This window comes from Typopeltis vanoorti, chromosome 17 (assembly GCF_054136105.1).
Source record: "Typopeltis vanoorti isolate ZY-2024b chromosome 17, IOZ_Tvanoo_1.0, whole genome shotgun sequence".
Classification (NCBI taxonomy): domain Eukaryota; kingdom Metazoa; phylum Arthropoda; class Arachnida; order Uropygi; family Thelyphonidae; genus Typopeltis; species Typopeltis vanoorti.
The window spans coordinates 31,381,606-31,406,348 of record NC_143565.1 but is presented as its reverse complement, the minus strand read 5'-3'; the positions used below and the strand labels follow the sequence as shown (position 1 = coordinate 31,406,348).

General features: G+C 36.7%; 1 protein-coding gene across 1 annotated transcript in view; it reads right to left on the bottom strand.

The window, feature by feature from the left end:
- The window catches only part of LOC150097265 (glycerophosphodiester phosphodiesterase 1), a 146,873-nt gene that overhangs the window by 16,661 nt on the left and 105,469 nt on the right, over positions 1-24,743 (bottom strand). The window contains exons 4-5 of the mRNA XM_090407682.1: positions 4,623-4,715; positions 1,332-1,549 (exon numbers count right to left, since the gene is read on the bottom strand). Of these exons, the coding sequence (XP_090263808.1) occupies positions 1,332-1,549; positions 4,623-4,715 (311 nt within the window). The remainder of the gene's footprint in view (positions 1-1,331; positions 1,550-4,622; positions 4,716-24,743) is intronic.

The following is a 24,743-nucleotide window of genomic DNA, read 5'->3' as shown; positions in this document are numbered from 1 at the left end:
CAAGTAGTAGGGATGAAATAAAATCCCGTATTTATTACTTATCAAATGCCATGAATCTGTTGTAACTGAATGCGCGCTCAGCAGACTTTAATTCAATAAAAATCGAGAACAAATAAATAAAAACAATAATCAGGGTAAGGCAATTCCATATCTTATCTTGAAGATTTTTGCCTAATATATGTCGGCCTTTTTTTTTTTTTTTAAATTCCAAATAGAAGAGATTCCAACGCTCGAGAAACATGTCGGGAGACTTGTCCAAAAAACACTTTCTTCACCTGAATAGATGTCGCATAAGATGGAAGAGGTATTCAGTTAACGTAGTTGGCAGCAAAAAGTGATTACTATTAGATCCATGCCAAAATGTCAAGCCGCCTACAACTCCTAGCGGAGATAGTATCTTTAGGCCGGTGCAGACAAACACGTCTGATGGCGGTACTACAAAGAACAGTATTTATTCATGGGCGGGTGTACGTGACAGTCCGTGACCCACTGACGACAGCAGAAGAGTCTGAGAACAGTTACTGGCGATTGAACACATTTGTAAGCGCAAATGCTAAGTGGCTGCGACTATTTTGCCAGAAGTACATATGCACCTTGCTTGTCATCGTCGTAATGGAACAAGCATCTTAAACTGAATATCGGCACGTCTTTGTAGATAAGTCGAATGCCTACTCTTTCACTACTGTGTAGCGTTGCTATGTTTGCTCAAAATACCGCATCTGCCGCCATTTGCAACAATTACATCTTATTTAGCTGACAGCAATACGTCGAGTAAAAGAAACAAGTACCTCTATCCACTCATTTCAGCCTTAATATCGTGCATAACTCTCAATAAAAAAAAAAAACATTAAAAAGTAAACAATTCATGTAACTAAAATAAACAGGTCTTGTGAGTAAAATAAATACGCCTGATAAAGTTGAAGAGGTGACAAAAGTTAGAAGGCGATGGTGGAAATAGAAAAAAGATGCAATTTTGATATCAAAATGATTCAGTGTCAGCTCTAGAGATCAAATTGTAGTTTCGTAATCTTCAGGTTCCAATTGCTTCCCCCGCCCACAAGACACCTCTGCTGTTTGGGATTTATATACAGTATAACAAATCGGCAGCACCTGTATTTTACTAATAGAGATAATCTGCTAAATTAATAACACGTCTATTAAAACATTTTGAGAAACTGGAAATGTCAATAATTCATCTATTGACTGGAGAAAAAAAATGATAAACAATACCTTTTTTTACAAGATACTTTTTTCTAAGCCTTTCAACATTGAAATAGTTAAATAAATTCTGTCGGCTTGCATAATTGCTTAGTTAGATAACAACTACTTACTGAGAGATATAATCCTTGTGCACGAGTACTGCTGAAACTCCTGTAATATGCCACAACCACTTGTGAAAGGCCCATTCCAAAAGAATATCGCCGAGGTGAGCCAGAGTCATTTTCCAGGATGCTTTGTATCGTGGACGACCGTTGGGAATGAAATCAAGAGAAAGAATCTTTGGTCTCCATATCAGTGCAGTTGTGATGTTTGGATCGATACGACGGAGCTTCAACAGGGATAAACAAAATAATTCTAAGATGAGTCTTTAACTTCAGGAAGTATTGATAACAAAAATATCATTAAATAAAACATTCTATTGAGCTGGAAAAAAAAATTCTTATTTCGGCATAGATTAATGTTGTGGAATGTTACGCCAACATCATCTCATGTGTTTTTATCTGGTTTTAAAATAATCACTGTCACAGTTGGTACGTATTCGGGGAAAGATAGACAAAACCAGAGTTTCCAGGAGCAAAAATCTTACAATCTACGCATAAAAACAGCTGACTGACCTCGGAGTGAAAAGCCTTGATAAATGTTCGTTCGCGTCTTAGTAGGATTAAAACGCAGGTCTTTCCTATCAAAGGGTATCGTCGTAACCGACTCATATGGAAGGAACAAGAATAAGCACATTTGACTCTACTCCTATTTCCAATAACTTATGCTCCGCTTTTCCACAATAAGTGAATTGTGGTAATAAGTATTTTATTTAGGAAACTTTTTAATGTATATGCTCTCGCACACCTTCCCTCACAATTATATAATCATAAAATCTAAACTTTCTTACAAAGTTTAGATTTTATGATTCAAATCTTATGTTTCATGACGAAACATTTTTGTAGAAAAAATTCCAACAACACGAAGGATAATAGCAAAATTCGCGTGCTTCTCTTCGTATATATTTCACAAATCCAAAATATGTGAATTATACGATTATTTTATTGTCGGCATTTCTCTTTCCATCAATTTGAGAAAATCCAGGATTAAATAAATTTCATTTCAGATGAATCTGACTCAGGTTAATCGACCTGAATACATATTGATCAGTGAACTACGACTGCTCATTCGCATATAATGATATATGCCATAACAGATAAAATTGCCAACCATGTAGGAGACAGTATTTCGTAATACTAATAAAAAAAAAACCTTATATCAAGCACATAAACAGATGTATTTCTCGGCTTAGATGTCAACCTAAACAAGTTAAACGAGCTGAGATAAATTTTCCACTTTTCTTAAACGATTACCTATTTTTGTAGTATTTAATATTTTGAATTAGATTTTGAATCTGAATTAAACGAGAATGTTAACACATTAAAGAGTCAGCGCCAGGGGCGAATTCTCCATGCTTGCTGCGCAAGCTCATTAATAACTGAGAAAGATGAAATGTTTATTTGTTAATAAATGCATGCATTTATAAGCATTCCATTTAGGCTTTTATTTTTGTAGACAGAAGACGTCTTAAGCTTGCGCGGCAATAATTGAGCTTTGCGTTGTGTATCGAAGGCCAATGCTTGCTCGTCTATAGGAGCGTCCAGGTCCTCGCTGCAGCACTGTGATTTCATGCGCGCGTATAGCCATTTCACGTCATCCTCACTCTGTTGCTTAAACACAGGCCATACGCAGTCAGGCCTGTGTTTAAGCTCTAGCCAGTGAGCTTCAGCCAGCCTTTACAAGTGTGCGTGTTGCTTGGGAAAATTAAGTTACAACCAACTTTTTATGACGATGTTATTGACCACCTAAAGAATAACCGTAGGGTAGGATTTGTATTCAAGTAGCTAAATTAAAAAGGAATATCATTTGCAAAATAAATGTTGTATTTGTATGATTAAATGTACATAAATTTCTAAATACTGTATATAGTTTTAAATGGTCAGTAATTCATTATTCCGCTAATCAGACTTCAATCACACCTCTCACTCCCTGAATGACAACAAGAGCAAGCGTGAATTTCAAGACCAGCATTCGCTCCTGGTCAGCGCATTTGTCTGTTAAATGCCTGCAATCCCAAGCATGCTTTTCCCCCCTATTGATTTATTCCAAACATAATTTAAATGATACAATTTAAATATGTTTTTCATTAAATGTATTAATTAACATTTAGAAGAGATGTAGCGTCTTTATGCGAGTTAGAGGACTTTTATGAGATTAGAGGGGTGAGAAAAGTGAAGAAGAAAACCATCACTTAACCACAAAAAATGGATTCAGAGTACACGAACTATTTATTATTATTTTATTTATTTATTTTTTCATGAACGAGTCCTGTCCACGAACGGTTGTAAATCTATAATACATATTAGTCTGGTGGATAGACTAATGGTAGATAAGCCGAGTCATGTTCAGGAAATCACACACGAAGCTTTTTCAAATCAATTAGGAGTTCAATAAGCAAGGCAATTTTACACCGGGAGATGAGAATCATCTATATCATGATTTACTGAATAACGGCTGGAGATTGTGTGATAAATCAGTCAATTCCCAGAGATTACAATGTACATTTTCCACGTGATAACTTTAGAGCATATTTTTTATTTTGCAAAATGTGTACCTACTAGATACGTTTTTATTCTGTACGCATATAACTCCGATTCGGCTAGACATATTTTAATGAAATTGGAATTTGGCATGCTTATTAAAATTTCTAGAGCTATCTCAGTAATGGTATCAAAACGATCGAATTTGCAGTAATAACTCTGGATTGCAATTGGGTATTTGTGATCTCTACAATTTGTCACTTTTGATTTTAACGAGATTACTAGTTTTAATGGTAAATTTGGAGAAATTCAAAATTATTCTATCTTCTTACTTGCTTTTAATTATTTTAAAACAAACGTTTCAACGTTTGTTTTAAATTAATCTCCGTGAACGCAAAATTCGCGTTCACGGATTTTGCGTTTGTAACAGAACCGCAAATATACTGTGCATTTTGTTGTTATGCAGAAAAAGAAAACATCGGAGATCATATTATGCGAGATTGATTTGTGAAAATGGTAGCGTAGAATATTCCCAGTATTTATCAGCCACTTTTAAATTTAATAATTCTTGAAACCAGTGATGGAATCAAAACAGGCCGAATTGTCAACTTTTCATGGATGACGTCTGCTAAAGTACACACAGGTGCTTAGCTACTCGCAACAGATAATATTATTAAGAGCTTAGAAACACCACTACAGTAAATTATACAGATATCTCTTTAAAATGATCACCTAGAATACATATTTTTAATATGATAAAAAATCATAAGACCAAAAAAAAAGTCTCGGAAAGACAAAATATCAATAATTTTGCTTACATACCTGGTAAATAAAATTAGGAAAGAACGAAGCTACTAAAGCATGCTGATATAATTCTTTATACTTAGAGAACATCTCTTGTATCACAGTCACTGCCTGAAATATAAAAAAAAAAAAAAATGGAGATTATTAAGTAAAATATAATCTTTAAATCCCTAAGAAAAGGCAACATTTATATAAGAAAGAACTTCTGATATAATATCAATAATACTTCACACATATTAAGAATAAAATACCAATAGCTTAGGTTTCTAAACGATTATAAATAGGTGTGCTAGTAAATTAAATGCAGTTTCTACATTTGTTTTTTAAGTTACTATAATAATAATAAAAAAAATCTCTGACGGAAGCATTCGGCACTCAAACTAAGAGTCGAACCTTCTTGACGAAAAGTCCAACAATTAACCACAGTGTATTTAACTTTTAATAATTCTATAAACTGAAGGACTCCTTTAAAAAACTTTCCAGTGGAAATTTTTAGCACTCACACTAAAACTTCAAATCTTGTTACATCTTAAGTGTCTTTCTACTTCAACACGTGCTTATCAAAAAAGGACGCCAAGATGTCACGTACGAACTAAAGCGACAGCCACCGGTTGACCATGACCTCGAAATACGGTAATAGTGAAAGAGTGCTTCTTCAATCAGAGAAAGCAAGTGAAGTCCGTAATAAGACACTGGTGCATCTATTAGAATTAGATGAACACAAATTACAGGCTCATCAACACGACGCCACAGTAATCTCTAGTTGGCGACGAGCGATACTCGTATTTATTAATAATACGGCGACAAATGTACACTCTCTCGACGACATGGGAAAATCGGCATTGAGAAACAGGATGTAGGTTAGAGATGGATGCTGTAATATTAGTGCGTCGTAAATTAGAATTCATTTTGTCCATCTTTAGTCATGACGGAACTCCGTTGCTAGGGGGAGTATCTGTGTAACCTTCCAATGAGTTCAAAGATGTAACAATTTTTTTTTACTGTATCAAAATGCCTTAACCCTTATATTTAGGAATTACAAAAGTCATTTATCGATATCAAAATATACAAATAAAGAAAAGGAATAAAAATCTCGTATACATAACAACAACAACAATGTTGCTGGGTTACCATATACTGTCTATAGCAGGTTTTATCCTTATCTTTATTCTCAGTTCTTTCCAAGTTCAAAATTCATGTACAGGTAACCCTCGTATAACGCGGTACTTATACCAACGCGGTTTCGATATAACACGGTCTACAAATTGTAGTAATCCTTTATCTTTTCATATATTTTTCACCGCGCGACTTAAATATCAAAATTTTATCTTCGTTAAATTTGCGTCTGCCCGTATCGCGCATGTATTTATAAGTATCGAATTTATATTATGGGAAATACCCTTTAGCCCGCATGTACGTCAATTGTTTACCGTATAAAGTGTTTATTGTTGAAAAGTGTCTTCGTTTGCCCAGGAAAGCGCATTAAAAATCATACGTGTGTTAATCTCAAGTTGAGCACTTTATTTTCTGGTGAGTTACATACAATATGTAATGCTTTTATATGTAAAAAAAAAAATATATTTTTATAGTAATGGCCACTTAGAGGGCTTTTGCGATATGGTTGAAAACGAAATTAGTGAATCAATTGATGGAGAAATAGATTTAAATTAGAAGGAACTGGTATAATTAATAGATGACGTCGAACCAAATGGCGGGGAAGGTTCTGCCGAAGATTCGGGTTGTGATGAACCCGTTAAAGAATTCAGTTAAAGAAATTAGCAGAAGGATTCGACTTGGCAAGAAAGTTAGGAAGTTATTTTACGGATAATGATCCCTCAATGGAGGCCTCCGGAAAATTCACGAGACAGTTGGATATTTGTTTAGATACATATTACTGACGTCTTGATAACTAAACCAGCCGAAGTATGCAATAAAAATTATACAAATGACGTCCAAGAGATTTCAAGTGATGACGACGTCCGGCCACTCATAAATAAAGAACATCTACGAAATGTTTGTTTTGAAGACAGTGATGAAGATTAAAATATGCACTTTATTTTATTTTGCCTAAAACATTTATGCATTATATGCAATGAAGTTTACGTACAATTTGTAATTTTATAAGTTCATACTATGTATTTGTTTCATTGTTTATATGTTTTCTAAACTTACATGAATTACTTGAACTAAATAAAATATATTTTGTTGGGTATGTCATTGTTGTTTATATAATTAAAATAAACAAACTATTTCGGAACATAACCCTACTTTTTCTATGTGATCTGAGTCTCGCATAATGCGATTTATATAACGCGGCATTTCAACTTCATAACTAAGTAATTAAAATGCTCTAACAATATTTGGATTGCTTCAAATTAGCATGACAAGCCTAATTTAAGCTTCCTCGTGCTAATATCTGGGGGAAGAGAAAGAGGTAATCGTATGCAGTGGCGCACTCAGGATTTAATCTTGGAGGGGGCCGAGTACTCATAACTTAATCTTGGGGGGGGGGGAGATTTGAGAATACACACCACGCATTGCATACGACCTATGACTGAGCATCTGCAGTGATCGCCAATACCCGTGATCTCTGGCCCGGCTCGGGCAAACAAAGTATCGCCCGAGCACTACGTTTGCTTTGCGTTCACAACGGCCGTGATTCCCAAGAGCCAGAGGGTACTCCCACCTTATGTGACTGCTAATTCATAAGTACAGTATTATAGAAATAGAAGACACGACACAACAGAAATTTTAAAAAAATAATTTAAAAAATTAATTAAGAAAAGATTGGAAAATTTTCTAGTCTTTTTTCCCTTTTCCTTTTTTTTTTGGGGGGGGGGGCAAGGCCCCTCCCTGGGTGCGCCAATGATCGTATGAGACCTTAGCTGCTCCAGCTGAAAAGGATTAGAAAATTTCCTTGCGTTTTTGCAGGATTTGAACCCAAGTCTTTGAACAACAGAACATCTTACTGTTGCAACTGCATCGTGGAGGCTTCACTACCAGAAAAAAATTAAACAGCTCCGACACCTTAAACAACAACACAAAGAAAAAAAAAAATCATCTAACCTATGGTTCAAGATGTGGCGTTAGTAATCATTCACTGCCGGCAAGACTTACTATCTTTCTTAGTTTAATGCAAAGAGAAAAAGAAAGCCTTACCTGAATGTATAGACAAACCAGGTTGCTGCTGGTACTTACTATAGTGCAGTGATAAAAATTAGAAAGATAATGGTTGGGAAGCGTTAAATTAAGAAGTCACAGCTTTGAGAACTGGGAGATTTCTCCTTCCCTCCGCAAAAGATAAGCAAGTCGAAGCATTCGTCAAAGTCGAACCAAATAACAAAGGGGAGGATTTGAGTGAAGAGCCAAGGCAAGAGTATATCCTCAACTATATCCTCAGTCCAGTCTTCAACTGGATTGAGGATATAGTTGACTGGCGACATTGGTATTTTGTTGTTGGATAGTATAATATGAATCATATGAAAAAGAAATACGTGCACGTATTTCTTTTTTCATATGATAGATATGTAGACCTGAGCGTGAAATCTGGGGGCAGTAATTTTGAAGATTAGTTTTAGATAGAAGGTTGGCTATTGATCTTTAATTTTTGAAATCACTGGTGACCTTTACTTTATTTTGTTAACTAGATGTCTTGCAAAGGACGGTTAAGAAAAAAAAAAAGAAAGAAATCATAAAATTATCCGTGTACAGTTGAAGAAAACCCCTTTCGCTATCAGAAGAAAGAGAAATACTCAACCCCCCCCACCTGCCTCCACAAAAACACACACTCAATATGCTGCTTAAGAAATGAAGCACTGTAAAGAATACTAACTGTGAAAGTAAAATCCAAGCCATCCCACTGTATCTCACAGTAATCACCACCACCTCAATCTCAACTACAAAGCCACCCGACCTATTTAAAAGAAATACCAAATATTGAAACAAGTACCAACTTTCTCTTGTCTAAAGCTTATGTTCAAAATTAAGTGAGGACATCGGTTACTGATATTTGTTTTGCTGGGCGGCATTTTTTTTTATTAATTGGGCGAGGTGTGTGGGGGAGGAGTTAGGGGGTTATCCATCCAAAGTTGGGGGAAAAGGAAGGGATTGAAATATACTATACCAACATGAATAATAAGAACACTCTGACCTTCTCGGATAACCAACGTAAAAACATCAAATCTACGGGGGAAAAAAGTTCTATTTCACCAGACGAATCCCCCCCCCACCACCACCACTTTCATCACCGCCAAATCCACTCTCAACACTACACATCGTTTGCCAAATTTTCTTCTATATTTTTTTTTCATTCCTTTTCACCTCTCTCATCTTTTTTCCCTCACTTACAGGGTAGTGACTATTAACAGTGACTTGGCTTCCCATATCCTCAGGTAAGAATTATTTTTTTCGATAGAAAAAAAAAATTTTTGTTTGTTATGCATTTGGACAGGATAACTCGGATATTCATACCCAATAATTACGCGCGTCATCACATTGTTAAGAATTTCATAATCTCTTTACTCCCTCAAAATTCAATCATATTTCAAAAACTGCAAACCGATATAACCTACGACAGAGCATTAAACTGTCATAACCGTGCATAGATATCTAATCATTTAGGTATCTAAGGAATCATTTTATTCATTAATATTTTGATGTGTAAGAATTACTCTTGATAATGTTCTATTCACTGCGTAAGCATCTAGGCAGAACTATTATCCTCATAAATTGGTTACGTGCCCCTCAAAACAAGCAAATTATGATTTCTTGCTGTTTGTGCTTCATCCTTTCTACACGTTGTCATGAAATGTCGGTAACGTCTAGCCCGAATGTATATTCAAAGTTAAGTTTACGATCACCCTTCTCACTTTTTTTTGTTTGTTTGTTTGAACTGGGAGGGGTTCTGCAATGACATCTATACAGTAACGGTAGCTTATTGAGCAGAGTGTGTATTGATAAGGTGATCTGAATGTCTATATACGTAACTACGCCTACTTCTACATTTTCCTGACTAAAAACAAATTAGCCTTGTGTAGGGTGAAATTGTATTTTTCTTTGCGGTAACTAATTATTCCGTTCTTTCTGGCCTCAAGAAATATCCCATCATCATCCTGTGTAGTTGCTAATCGCCAAATTTTTCATGAATGCCACTAGCATTGTAATGCCTAAATGCCGACTCAAATTCGAGAACGTGAACGGGAAATACTGCGTCAAGGCAGATCTCTCCCAGATCCGGATAAAGCAATGGAATATCCTATAGGATATTCCATTGCTTAATGGCCTCTCTCATTTCTTGTATATATTCCATTTCATCTTGTACGGATGCATCATTTTTCTCAAACCAAGTAACCGTATGCCAAGAATCATCATTGGATCTCCCATCTTGTATGCAATTTTGGTTTTGATCCGTCATACGATTCAGGGTATTCATGTCTGCTTTAATCATCAGGTACTGAATGTTTCAAAAAAAAAAAAAAATCAACAATTCACAGATTGTTGCTACCAACTTTTTAGAATTTTACATATATATCAACTCCCGCACACGAGAGGTCGCAATATTTATAACACAACAGTGCTGTGAGTGGGCAAGTGTTTGAGGGGGAAAAAAAAAGGGATCATAAGTTTCTTGAAAGGCTGAATATTCATTGGATTAGTTGGGAAAAGCTTTTCCAAAAAGCGGTAGACAGGATGTTCGTTCGGTATGTTTGCAGATGAACTATGTACGAATGTTGCCCAGTCGATGTTCATATTCTTACATAAGTGGAGGAAGGGGGAAGAATGGTAATGGCTAGTCAAGAAATGCACATGAAAGTACTTATTAAAAAAAAAGAATAATGATAAAACAAAGAGCCTATGACAAAGTGACTGGAGGGAGGATCACTTTTAGGCGGACTGCCCTCTCATATATCTAGCTTTGTTGCAGAATGGAAATGAGAGAATCGATATCAGTGATCACTAATTAACTGATGGGCTCAAGTAGTGAATAAGCTGGTTGTTGATGACTTTCTCCATCACTTTTGAGAGATGAGATCAATGGAACGATAGTTTGATGGCCGACTCTTACTCCTTTTTTTTTTAAGAGAGAGAGAGAAGCTGGATAAAGGCTTGCTTCTATGCTGTGGAACAGATTGAGTATGACTGCTTATCTAGCAGGTACAGAACAGGTGTTAATTCTGGACATATTTATAGCACAAACAGATAAATACTATCTGGACCAGGAGACTTATTAGTATCAAGGCTGATGATTTTTCTGATGTCTTTTTTTTGGAGAAAAATCAGAGGGTAGAGTGAGTATGCTGCGAGTAGATTTAGTATAGTAGGAAGTGATTCGCCTTGGCTGCGTATACAGGTTATAGGAAAAGACTGATCCCAAGAGGCCATATCGGTGATGTTAAGATGATACTCATTAGGATATAAGAGAAGTGGAAATAAGGAATGGTGGAAGTTACGCCCAAAACAGCCTCGCGAAGAACCAGAAGGCTCGACTGGCAGTTGAGCACAAGGTTATTGCATTGGGCCCTTACGAAGTCTGTTCTGGATTTGTTAATGATTTTTTTGTTGCACTTGTTTCGGGCTGTGCTGTAGTGTAGTATAGCACAGACTGAGTAAGAAGCTTGCGTTTTTCTCTTGAGATATTGAATATATCTCAAGCCCTGCTTGGAAAGAAGTTCGCGGACACCCACATGGGCAAGGTGAATCATGTCATGTAACGAGTCACTGCTTGTAGCTGATAGAAATTAGAGGAATATGATTCTCCGAGGTCGGTGCAACTATGTCCAGGTGAAATGGATGTGAAAGAGGCGTTGTGATAGGATGCCATGTCGCAGGCCTATCTGTTTGGCAAACTGCTGACAAATTAGGCTATCTCAGGTCAACACTCAGTGATACTATACTGAGATGGAAGCGCAACCCGGACTCTCTCACTCACCGAACGTGACCGTAGGGTGCCACGAAGGGTAATATGTAACAGCCATTCGTCCGCCGACACGTTGAGTGCGGAGTTCCGGGAATCGAATGGAACACGAATCCGCACAAAAACATTCCGAACTGAAGTGCCACAACATGAGTTTCCATGGTAGGCCCACAATATGCAAGCCCTGCATTACCCGAACCGACATCGTCTTCAGTGGTGCAAAGAGAGTGTGTAAAGTGGGACGAGGAAGCTTGGAAAACTGTGTTATGGAGGGACAAATCACACTACACTCTCTACCGAGCAGATAGGACGGGTGTGGCGGGTGCCCGGTGAACGTATTTTACCAGAATGCGTAACATCCAACTATGAAATTCAGAGGTGGCGGTGTGATGGTATGGTCACGGACCTCTGTTTGTGGTTCCACGAACACTGAACTTCTACAGTAATCTGAACTTGTTGGAGAATGCAATGCTTCCTACTTTGTGGCGTTTCTATGAAATTGGCCACTGTCTCTTTCAGCAAGTCAATGCACCGTGTCATAAGACTGCTACTGTAACTGGGTGGTTTGTCCCACTGATCGGTATTTTACGCTTGTGGAAAGTACGCCTCGTAGGATTGCTGAAGTCATCGCAGCAAAAGGAGGTTCTACATCTTTAATGTGGGTGCCATGGCTATTTGTTCTTCACACTATGGTGTCTGTTGACTTCTTTCCACGCGTGTATATTGATCATGGACTGCAAAGGCATATTTTTAGAGAAACAGCGCTCGGACAGAGGTCGTGTGGTTTGCAGTTAAGGAATAGAGGATGTCATTTGAATAAGGATTATTCAGTGTATTTGTTGTCAAATCAGTGTGTTTAATGCAGACATTTCGTAACTAAAAATTACACCTTTTAGAAAGTGGCGTTTTGTTCACCACTGATATCCACCTTTCATCATACGCTAAATCTCGCGTCCAGCAAGATAATGTGGAAACACCTTCAGACAATGATAAAAACCAGGTTAGAAATACAGAGATTCCGTTTCTTGCCCTTCTAACGCTGTCTGTTATTGTTGTTTCTATCCAACTGAGAACATCTGAAACTAGCCGAAGAAAGTTTACATCTTCATTGCATGAAGACCTTTCGAAACTCTCCAGATCTTAGAAACACTTTACGAGCTTTACTTCACAAAAGCACCACCTTTTTTTTTTTTTTTTTTTTTTTCAATTTTCTATCTTTATTTAAAAGTTTTGACCTAAAGTATTACAGTAGAAATTGGACTTTGTTCAAAATGAATATGCAAGATTTCTCGGGATTTCCTATTTTTATCATGGTTATTTGTTAGTATTTTAATCATGACGTGTAAATATTGATGATGCTAGATTCTTTCTTTTCAATACTTTAAAGGGCTGTAGTTATATAGAATTATTGCCGATGGGAATAAAACTATGAAGTGAGACGACTATCTTATGATGTGTTAATTGTATTTTTAAGTCATTAGGTCTATAAAAATAGGTGTGGAGGTTCGTCTAATAAGTATATCTGAATAAAACACTGCTTGCAATGAACTTGGAAGCTCATTATGGGAAACTTGTTACTTAAAGGCTCCCAAAATCTGGATCTTGAAATAAGTAAATGATAATAACAGATTTCTATGAAGAACATCAGAATTTTCTTCGTCTAGTTAGACGGCCTTTAATCAATTGTGAATTCAGCACGTTCATTGCCAATCACGCGATATCGCGTGATACGGGTTCTCATTTTTTTGGCCGATCACGCGTTATCGCGTTGACGTCGCTAACTAAGTAAAAAAATAAAAAAAATTTGGCAACCACACGAAATTCCAATTTTCAGCTTGGCAATGAACGATATCGCGCGATCACGCGATGCGAGTGCTCACCAGACGGCCGATCATGCGTTATCGCGTGAACGTCGATAACTAAATAAACGAGAATAAAAAAATTTGGCCACCACACGAATTTCCAATTTTCAGCTTGGCAATGAAAGTGTTAAAACGTTCAATCAAATTTGTCCAGTATCTAAATTTTGGTTTAAAACGAAATATTTTAGTTAGCTGCAAAATTATACTACAAATGACAAACAGTCTCTAGTATATACAAAACTAGTTTGGAGTTCATTAGCTGTGATAATTAGTGGATGTTGGAAGTTTTTTTCCCACTTGGTTAGACTATAATAAATTTAGTTTAATCCTTTATCCAAGTGTAAGCAAACAAAGTTCGCTCCTGAAGTATCTTCAGGACTGAGGCAACTCGTGATGAAGGTGGACCAAGCTCTCATCACTCCTTGTTTTAGTATCTCCCAACTTTTTCGAGGTAAATATGACTTCTCCATTGCTTCCACCATCTCTTGAGCTGGCTCCCACTGACCAGATCTCAATAAAGGTCGAAACTGGCCTGTGTAGTAGCCCTTCCCTTAATGCATAGCATTATACATGTCCGCAAGGAGATGTACTTTGAGACAAGGAGTGATGAGAGCTTGATTCACCTTTACCACGAGTTGCCTCAGTCCTGAAGATACTTCAGGCACAAACTTTGTTTGCTTACACTTGGATAAATAAAGGATTAAACTAAATTTATTATAGTCTAACCAAGTGGAAAAAAACTTCCAACATCTTTCTCTAAATCCAGAGTAATTTAATAATAAGGTGAGACACCTTTTGACAACATGTATAAGTAAATATGACTTCTCCATTGCTTCCACCTTGGTATCACCACCTCTGGATCCCACTGACGCGGCCTCAATAAAGGTCGAAACCAGTCTGGGTACTGGCCCTTCCCTTAATGCATAGCATTATACATGTCTGCAAGAAGTATGCTTTGCATTATAGGAGATACTAAAACAAGGAGTGATGAGAGCTTGGTCCACCTTTACCACGAGTTGTCTCAGTCCTGAAGATACTTCAGGCGCAAACTTTGTTTGCTTACACTTGGATAAAGGATTAAACTAAATTTATTATAATTAGTGGACGACTAAACCGTAAGCGCGAAACACCGTTTTAGTGATTGTATCACCTCCACATGTATGTTTTCATTACGGAAGGGGAAAAGGAGTTTACGAATGAAAGGTCCTGATGCGGCCTCCGAGACCAGCTTTCTCGGTTTCAAATGTCAGGAAAGTCCGGAATCCTTGAGTTTCTAGGACTTTTATGTGAATCCCACCCACAAAAGGATATAAGCATATAGTATATCGTGGCTGCGGGGTTAAGTTAACTTGAAATTCTACTCTAGAGACTAAACAAGGCACTTTTTTCAAGCCATTTCAGATCTTCGATGAGCAGAATGATGGTCTCACATCCGTAGATCAGTTGGTATAGACGAGTCCTTTGGTTGAAAACTCCTGGGCTCGAATCCTGTCTACATGTCAGGAACCTTTATCAGGCCCTTTCAATGAAATGGTAATTAGCCAGTCTCATACGGAGGTAGAGGTTTTCTCCCGGAAATTCGAGTTTTTTTTTTTTTTTTTTTGTACCTCATACAGGCAAAAGTCATCTTAGAAATCTGAGTGAGCTACGAAGGCTCCCTCCAGTGATATCGCCTATTTTAAATTCTAACTGGAATGTATACTTATTGTTTCCAGTGATATTAATCACCTTAAATTCTAAGGGAAATTCCATGTCGCAGTATAACGTAACACTACACAATGTTGTCACTCGAGTGATAATGCTTTCTCGCTTTCCACTGGAAGATTGGCTGTGGATATGAATCCTGCAACGGTGTAGCACAGCTTTCATCCAGGTAAGGAGAATAATACCCCGGTTCTCTTTTCCGGACGTATATAGGGTTTTCGTTAACTGTGAGGAATTCGAATGGAAATGACAAACTGCTTTTATGTTATGCTGCTAAGATGTAACCGATGTACGACAAATCAACCACTCTTGTATAATGGCTGTGTAAATGACGTGAGCATATCTGAAAACGCTCATCAGACTTTTGCATAAGTCATTTCATGAGTGAGCCTAATAAGTATTGAAATTCTTTCTGCATTAACAGACTTCTATCATCAGAGTTCGCAATACTGAAGTCTTACTGACCGAGTCAGATTGCAAAATTTTTATAATAGCAATCACCGTACTTTCTCCGATGTCATATTCTTTTTTTTTTTTTAAACCCTTAAAACTTATATATAAACAATGTTTTCGATTATTTTGCTCGGTTAACGTTTATATTCCGATCCCAAAATTGGCCAAGGCTAAATAACACGTTGCTTTGAAAGAAGAGGGATAAAATATTTACATATCAACACGATATTTCGTGTATAACCTACTACAAACATTTTACATAGCGGAAGGATGAAAATGGAAGGAACTTTCGACACGTAGAATATACAATTAACGATTAACTGCTGTTTGTTAAAGTAATGACCATGTGGTAAGATCACGAATCTGACAGATTAGTGACGTGTAGGTCGGTCAGAATCAAATATCGCCATGTTAAACAACACAGCAGGTGTTTCTCCCTTCACGTCTTCCAGGTGTTCAAAGAACACGGCCATAAAACAATGTGACAGATCAACAGCACCGGAAACTGCAGCACATCCAAAGCAAATCGGACTCAGCGAATGTAAATACAAATAAATCTGATAGCTTTTGAAATAATATAAATATTTGTTTACGCTAACCATAGCATAAATTCAGCTTTGCATTTTCTTGTTTTTAGTCCAATCTAAGTGTTTTAATAAAGAAAAAGGCATAAACATATCTCTTAAAACTGCAGAGCAGTCATATAAAATGCAGGCGGTATCAACGTCATTGACAGATAAAATCCACATACGTTCGGTCACAGTCTGTTTCTTATAATCCATGCTAAACCCAGTCTACGGTAGTAAAACGTCTAGCAAATCGACTAGCCGGCACCACCCAACATTCCCCAGGTGGCGGTAAAGTGAAGGGACTTACAGAGAGGATGAAAGGTCCTGCCAACACCATGCAGACTCCGGAATTAACACGAGCAACAAAAAAGAAGTACACGAACTCTGACATAACTCAGTGATGGAAAGATAAAACTAAACAAGAGCCACGACAGGAGGGACAAAAAAAATAATAAATGGTATGTTCGACAAAAAGTAAGGATGTTAAACAACGCTCTCGACTATACCCTTCTTCCATAAAAAAAAATAAAATAAATTAAACAAACAGTAAACAAAAAAAAGTAAACGTTGAAACGCCGGTGCCCCTGAGATTTTGTTTTCTCCTCTATTAACTGCAGTAATGCCCTGAAGTCACTACTACTGATTTCATTGGAATAAATCATTTAACTCAATACCATTAAGTCAAAAGAATGACGAACACTTTGAAAATAGCAGTGAATAATGAAAACTCAGTTTTAAAACATTTAACTTCTTAGTCGTGGCCACAGTAACATTATTCAAAATTCTCAGAATGAATTTCCACAACATAACACTGAAAATTCTAAAAATACTTATTTAATTAAAAGTTATGGAATGTTTGTATTAAGTTGACGCAGCGGTTACCGAAATGACTATACATTGTTGAAAATTAAAAAAGATAAAAACAAACTAGAATATATTTCGAAAGATAGTAAACGTTACATTTTTTTATTTTTCTTTACTTGTGGATATCAAACTGCTTGATGTAAGGGAAGAGAAGTTTAAATTTCCGATCAAAACATCTTAAGTTATTAGTTTAATAATGATGTTATTAAAAGAAAAACGTTCTGATTTAAAATCTTAAGGGATTACTTCAAATTTTTCGGCAGTCAATAGATTAAATATGATTACAAGATTTAGAATTTCATAGTTATAAAATTAAAAGAAAAAAAAAACGAAAATATTACGTGAATCGTTTAATTTTTTTAATTAAAATAATAATAAAACAAACTGCACACAATATCAAGAAATACAGAAAAAAATCTTACACTGATAATTTTCCATAACTTTATTTTTTTATTCTTTTTCGCACATCTTATTCTTATTCACGATAAGTGACTAGTATAATTGACTGCAATTAATGGCATCTTCGCTATTTACGACATTATCTTTTACTGTTTAAGGGCAAGTTTAAATTTGTAAATATGTATTCAAATAAACTTACATCGTTTTTGCGGTTTATATTTGAATTTTATTTCTCGTAAATATCGTATATTTTGTTGATTTATATCATGAACTAGCTTTTCTTTTCGTTTCAATTTGCTCGCAGAACATGAAGCATAAATTTTTCAGAGAATACCGGCAGGATATAAATATCACGTAAACTCTTAATGAAAATCCTATAAAATTTAAATCTTCATCGAATTTTTAATCAAGCGTTTCTAAAGATTAATTAATAAACAAAATCCCATATGCACCGTTGCTATTAATTAAAACTAAAGTACAAGTCAAACTAGCACAACGTTCGCTTTTAAGTGCCTGAATGATTTCATTTTTCCGTAATGAATTTCACTTTCACGCTGGCTCATTTCTTCTCGGCATTTCAAAGGGAAAAAAAATCGTTACTAAATATATAAGTGACGTTAGTTTCTATATGCCAGTTACAGTTTGTACTTTAACAGCAATTATTGTGACTCATAGTTTATCAGTACGGTCAGACCTATATAAATAACAGTTCTTTGTTGTTAATTTTATTCAAGGACAAAGTGGTTTGTTTATCAAAGCTCAGATCAAAACGCGATAATGTCACGTAATGAATATAATTATTCGTGGCTACAAAACATTTGAGGTCATATTTCCATAAATGCAGACAGATTTTTTTTTTAATTTTTTTTAATATTTCACATCTGCTGAAAGCACATCGGCAATAAACAAAATGTAATGTTAATGAATACGGAAAGGATTCCATTTTCGATAATTTATTGGATAATTAAAGGAGAGAGATTCACAGTCGTTATAAAAATGAACACGGTGCGAAATTCAAAATTGCAGTTGTACCGTTTCGGAAATAACTTTGTAATTTGCGACGTACTTGAGGGATTTAGTCAGGGCGACGTTCCCTGCCAAATAAGTCAAGTGAGAATTCGGTAAGATGGACCGTGTTACTCTCCTCTCCCCCAACAAACGAGGTACTGAATGTTAGAATAACGCAATCAATTGAACCACGGATTACAAAGTAGACGTTAACTTATTCCGCTTCAGTATCACACACCTCGTCCCGGTGGGGTCCTGATTCCACAATCCCATAAACACAGACGGCTTTGACTTGAAGAGGAGACAGGCCTGTGGCGGCGCCGTGGCTCGAGCTGGCGACGATAGGAACGTAACTTGCCAAAGTTTGGGCAATTACAATGACTTCAGTAAAATATTTACGTCTTCCCAAGCGAGAGGGATGACCTGTGCTAGCAGCAAGGGATGCGTTCTTCACCTCCTCCCAGAGCGCACTACCCAACTTCGATGTGTAAGCATTTCTTTCTCCGCTCTTACATCCCCCCCCCCTTAAAACCCCCTCTCCTGATGGCATTTTCTGAAACGTGTAACTCTGCACTTCACTTTTCATGCACACTTGCGGGAGCTCTTCGGGTACTCTCGTCTACACACTTGGAGGCACCGGCGAGGCTGGAAGAGACGCCCCGGAAGGCGGCGATACGGCAGAGCCGATGATGTTCCCAATACTTGTTCCCCTTCTGTTTTTTCCCTCTCTCTTCCCCCCCCCCTTATTTCTCTCCAGCTTCATCGTTTACGTATCCCTTGACAGAAAAGCAAATCTGTCCTCTTTTCTATCCGGATTCTTGGAGCCTGTCCTTCCTGCTTCATTCCGATAAAAACACTGCAGATGCTCGATAATTATCTGATGGGATTATCACGGTAGTTAATGACGACGATACAGCACGAAACACGAAATAGTGAATATTTCATAGGATAATTAGTACCTTATAATTTGGTTAGCTACGATTATTTCTGTCTTTCTATGCATTTGCGCATATTCCCAATTATCAAACCTGTTTTAAAGTTTTGTTTATGCGTTTATTTAATTATAGTGAAAACACGCACTTCCAATATCTCAAATATTCATCTGGCACGGTTTTCATGCAAACTACAACTCGCCCAAAGGCAAGCTCACCAGTTATTTAAAACAGAAGCATCGATACAGTACACATGAAACATCCTTCAATCGAGGTTTCAAATGTATAGTTAACACACACGTAATTTTTTTTTTTTTAAGTTTATGATAAATAAAGCGAATCTGGGTATAATAAACATTTTTAAAATTCATTTTTCACTTCACTTGTATTTGTTTTATAAAACATGTACGAGATAACTTTTCTGTGTGTGTAATTATGGCTCAAGGATTCCAATTCGTTGTGTAGCGTTTGTGGCAGTGTAATTTGTGACGCTGAGGAGAGCTAAAACTATCAAACAGCGTTTACGTATTATTTTATGAATTTGCTTAGCTATTTACTTCCGTCTCATGAATTTTATTAAACCCATGAAAAGTTAGAGTTCTCAAGTTCAACTTGTAAAACTCGCTTCGTAAAAAACTAAAATGATAGAGAAATATTAATCAGGTTTTTCTAATTAGGATTTTCTTTACTATGTGTAGAGCATTGCCAAACATGAACGCCAATGGTTTCTTACATAGTGTACACACTACTCAAGTTCCTGAGCATGCAAAAACTTTAATTGCTGATAGTGCAAGATGAAGTAGCAAGGGAGGGAAAAAAAATAATCAATCTAAAAATAAGTAGAGAAGAAGAAAACTGTTATAAATATAATAATGTAAAGTTGATTTCCAGTTTTTATCAAATGGCTGACATATATGCATAAGAATAGAATTTATGTAACTCCAATATATTTCGCCCTGTATTTACAAGGACATCATCAGAGAGAGAGAGAGATCGGTTGATAACATTCAAAACACGAGTCACGTAGCATATATTTACTTACTTGCTACGGTTACAACAAATGAGTTAACAGGAGAATACGATAATTACACAGGAAAACAACAGTTAGCTTTTGTAATTCAAATACAGTACAAGCTTACATAATTTGTTACAAATAATAATAATAAATTATGAAAAGTTAATCACGATTACTTCCCAAAATTTTGAGACGAGAATGCAATGAGGTAAATTACCACTTTGCCTAACGAAGGCTTGTAATTGAATTATTTTGAATGCTGTCAACCGATCTTCTATTCTTTTCCCCTTGATGATTACTGAAATATATTGGAGTTAAATAAGTTCTATTTGTGTCAGCTGTTATGAAGAATAACACTGCTCTAATGGCCGACTTCTTTCGTTTCGGTGGATTCACATAATTTTTATAATTTTGGATGGTTTTATAATTAATCAACTTATTTCCGACTGTGCAAGTTCTGAAGGTGTTTTTATGTCATTTTTTTTTATGCTCAAGGTGTGTACTTTTTGATTTCCTATTTTCATTTTAAGATAAAGCTAATTTTTTCCAAGTTAAGTTTTACATTTTTATGAGAGTTTTTAACAGGGGGTTATATAAAAAAAATCTGGTCCAATTCTGCTATTTTCATTCCTTCAGTCTTGACAGGTTTTGAAAATGAAGACAACTAAATGATTGTTTTGAAATTATATTCATGAAGCTCCCAGTACTTAGTCAACCTCGTTGGCTGAAATCCTGTACATCCTAAAACATAATCTAGGAAGCCTGATAATACAGTACAATACGCATTGTATAAATATACAATGGAATACTATATACGGGAGTGGTTCAAAATTCCACGTACAAACTTTGAGGGGAGGTAGAGAACATCAAACTCAACCATATTCACATAAGAGAGAGCATGACCGGAAATGCCTCCGGAAGGTACTAACAGGGACACAAAGATACAGAAATAACACAAGGCAGTAATTAGTGTAAAAAAACGTTATTTAGCGTAACTGAACAGTTCAATAGTAGTTGGAAACATAATATGGTAAACGAGGTGCATGTCTGCTATCTCAGCGTTCGTAAAATGACGCATGTTCTTCGTACGATGTCGAAAGCTTCAATGAGGAAGCCCCAAATGCTCACCTGGAGCGCTGGCGAACAGCGCCACCTATCACTTTCGGGTGGCGTTTCCGGTGACGCTTTCCTATGTGAATATGGTTGATTTTATGTTCTCTACCTCCCGCTCAAAATTTGTACGTGGAATTTTGAACCAACCGGTATATATAATTAACAGGGGGGAAAAGATCACTAGTCCAGTCCACCCACAGTACTAATACGTTCATGGGTAGCTGAACTTTAGTGAAATAATAATTCTCCTTCCTCCAATTTCGTACATTCGTACGAAGAAAGGAAATTCATAGCAAAAGGAGGAAAAATGAAATCCTAATAACTAGGACTGATCAAAGCTGCTAATACCTGGTTTATTCTGAACGTGATTAAAACGAACAATATTGCACTCGAACTTAACCTTCATCTCTAAAGAAGAAAAGCAACTAATACAAAGCTGAAATCACAACTATTCTAAAGGAGCTTCTGCGATTCGTAATACAAGTTATGCAAATATTTCCGATAAAAAGCAAGCATTCGGTGCGAGACGTGCCCGAGCACAATGGCAGACACAACAGCTGGTACTTCCAGCTGGTGCCGATTGGAGTAACAAAAGGCCAACGGGACGGAAAAAAGGAATCGAAGTGGTGGAGTGCACATTTATTTCGCCTTAATGCCAAAGTAATGAGACCGCCCGCGGAGACCACGTGTTGCCACCGCACGCACCAAAGGAAATTAGTCGTCTGCTGTACGGCCGACGGGTCTAAATGGATTACCGGCGAATACATTAGCTCTGCCAAGCGTTCAAGCAGCTGCGCCTGAGGGCGTTGGTAGCGTCTCGGACAGAGATTGGGTAGTATTTATCGAATTGAAAGGCCGCCAGGAATTTCATTGTTGTGCAGAGGACACGACTTCACAACAGTCGTAGGGAACTACGACAAGTTTTGCTAACTTCGCCACTCCAAACAAGTATTAAAAGTCAGTCGAGTGGAAAACCTTGTGAACTTTTAATTAAAAGACTTCTGTCAGAAACAGCTGCGGTGTCTGACGGCACGATAAGTCGGCATCACGCTGTCGCAGAAACACGGACTACAGTATTTTAGTTTAGACAGCTGCATTACGACAATTCAAACTCCAGCACCCTGCGAAACGCGACGCAATGTTGCTCCCGGATTCCATTTTTTTTTTTTTTTTAAACGTAATATATAAGGTTATGTTAAACTAATTCTTCTTGGGTGCTCCGTGTTGTTTCTCAACTGCAGGTCGTTTCTGTCACATGTTAAGTTGTAAACTTTCTTGAAAAGGTCATTCAATTTTACTTTCAGACGTAGGTGGCGTTCTACTGAAGACATGCCAAACTCAAAGTTTCTAGAGCGAAATCTAAGTGATTTTTGACGGCAGGATACCTTATACATTTTGATTCTCAAACCAAGGAACAAACGCTAAATGTGCTGCCATTTAGTCTGATGGATTTAATTCATTAACATTTTTAAACTCATTTTAAACTTGCAATCTAATTTAGGCCTCTTTTAGAATGCAGAGTACTATTTTGCTACTTCAATCTCATCAATTGTATTGGGTATTAGAACAAATCATTTGAAACAGCAACAAATACTTGAGGCTCCTGGTTCTCATTCCTACAGCATTGACTGTTAGTTAATTCAACAGCATTAACACTTAACTGTGTTATAAACTTTCAATTTGAAAATAATCACTGATTTATCTACAGGTTAAGTGAGGTATGAAGGGAAAAATCAGCAAAGATATAACTTCCAGGGTAGCCTCTTGTTCTTGTCCCAACTTAAAAAATATTCTACATTTAAACTAATTCAGCCAGATTACTTTTCTTCCTAGTTGTTATCCCATATTTCGATATCATTTCTACTATCTGAACCCCTTCAAAAAGTTATTTTTCCGAAATCTAGAAGGCCAAATGTGTGTACAACAGTCCACATATGAAATGTTGTATACTACATAATCAAAGTTTTACACGGCGGACCAACTATTCGCTTTTGTCTGTCAATGTTCTCAGAATTGCAAAAATTCTTGCCTCCACCGCATTTACAACGTATTCCCTGAACTTGACATCCATATCTAGTATTACTTAAAGATCCCTTGCCTAACACCTGCAGTCCGGTACCATTAGTTCTTCACAACCACACTTCTGAGATTCTGGTGTCTAAATACCCACTGTCTTTAAGGAGCACTACATCACCATAATTCCTAATGGTTTCCGATAACTTTGACCAATCATTAGCCTAAACAAAGCTAGAAATATTATGGTACATGCAACTAGCTTGCAAATCGTTATTGTTCTCTTATTATAAAATTCAACTAACTATTCCCTCCTCCGAGTTTATATTACGATGGTTTAAATCCTTCATTATGATAGCATTATTTGTAGTAGTTCGACTAACTTGCCTAACCTTTTTCTGCTTATCATACTCAAAACATTAAGGACCTATTCAAGATCTGTTACAGACCTGGGAGTATACCTAGATATGTTACAAATCCTCACTAGATATTTTTAAAACCTCTACCTCATATTAAACTTTTTGATGATCCTTTCCTCTTTTTCATTCGACAATCTTTGCAGTGTTTAAATATCCGAGCTTTAAGATCTTTTATAATCAATACATTAAACACTGAGCTTCCGTAGTTCAGTCGGTTTCGACGATGCCCTTTGAATTCGCATCCCGTCTAGGAAGCGAAGAACCTTTATCAAGGCTTTTCAACAAAAGGTGAGTTAGCCGGTCTCGTGCGGTGGTGGATGGTTTGCCATCCCGCAAAGCAGGCAAACTGGCCTGAAGAACACACGATTTACAAACAAAATACACTGACCTCATAGCTGCTTCAGCCGTAATCCCAATCAACCAACCATTAAACACTGATTTCCTTGCCATATATCAATTGGAAAGGACCTCCTCAATTTCTAAGTTATCAAAACATAACGAATAAATATGACGAAAGAAAAATCACACTTCACCTCCCATCATCTGTGACAATACCTACAACTCCGCCTTAGAATACTGTTTGTACATCTCGGATGGTGCACTAAAAATCGTCCCGAAAACGCTTGATGCTATCCAGAAAAAGCAGAGTTAATAAATGTTCTTTCACAAACTTTCTCAGGTATCTTTCTCATAGACCTTCGGTTTCCGTCTCTTCTATAGTATTTTCTTGGATCTGTTTCCCCCAATTGGCTACTATTCCTTCCCTTACCTTTAGCTTGTAAACTCAAAAGAAATCGATGGTCCATATCCATTCACTGTCTAACTTCAAACATACCAAATTAAATTCGTCCTCCACTTTCATTCCGTCTATTTCT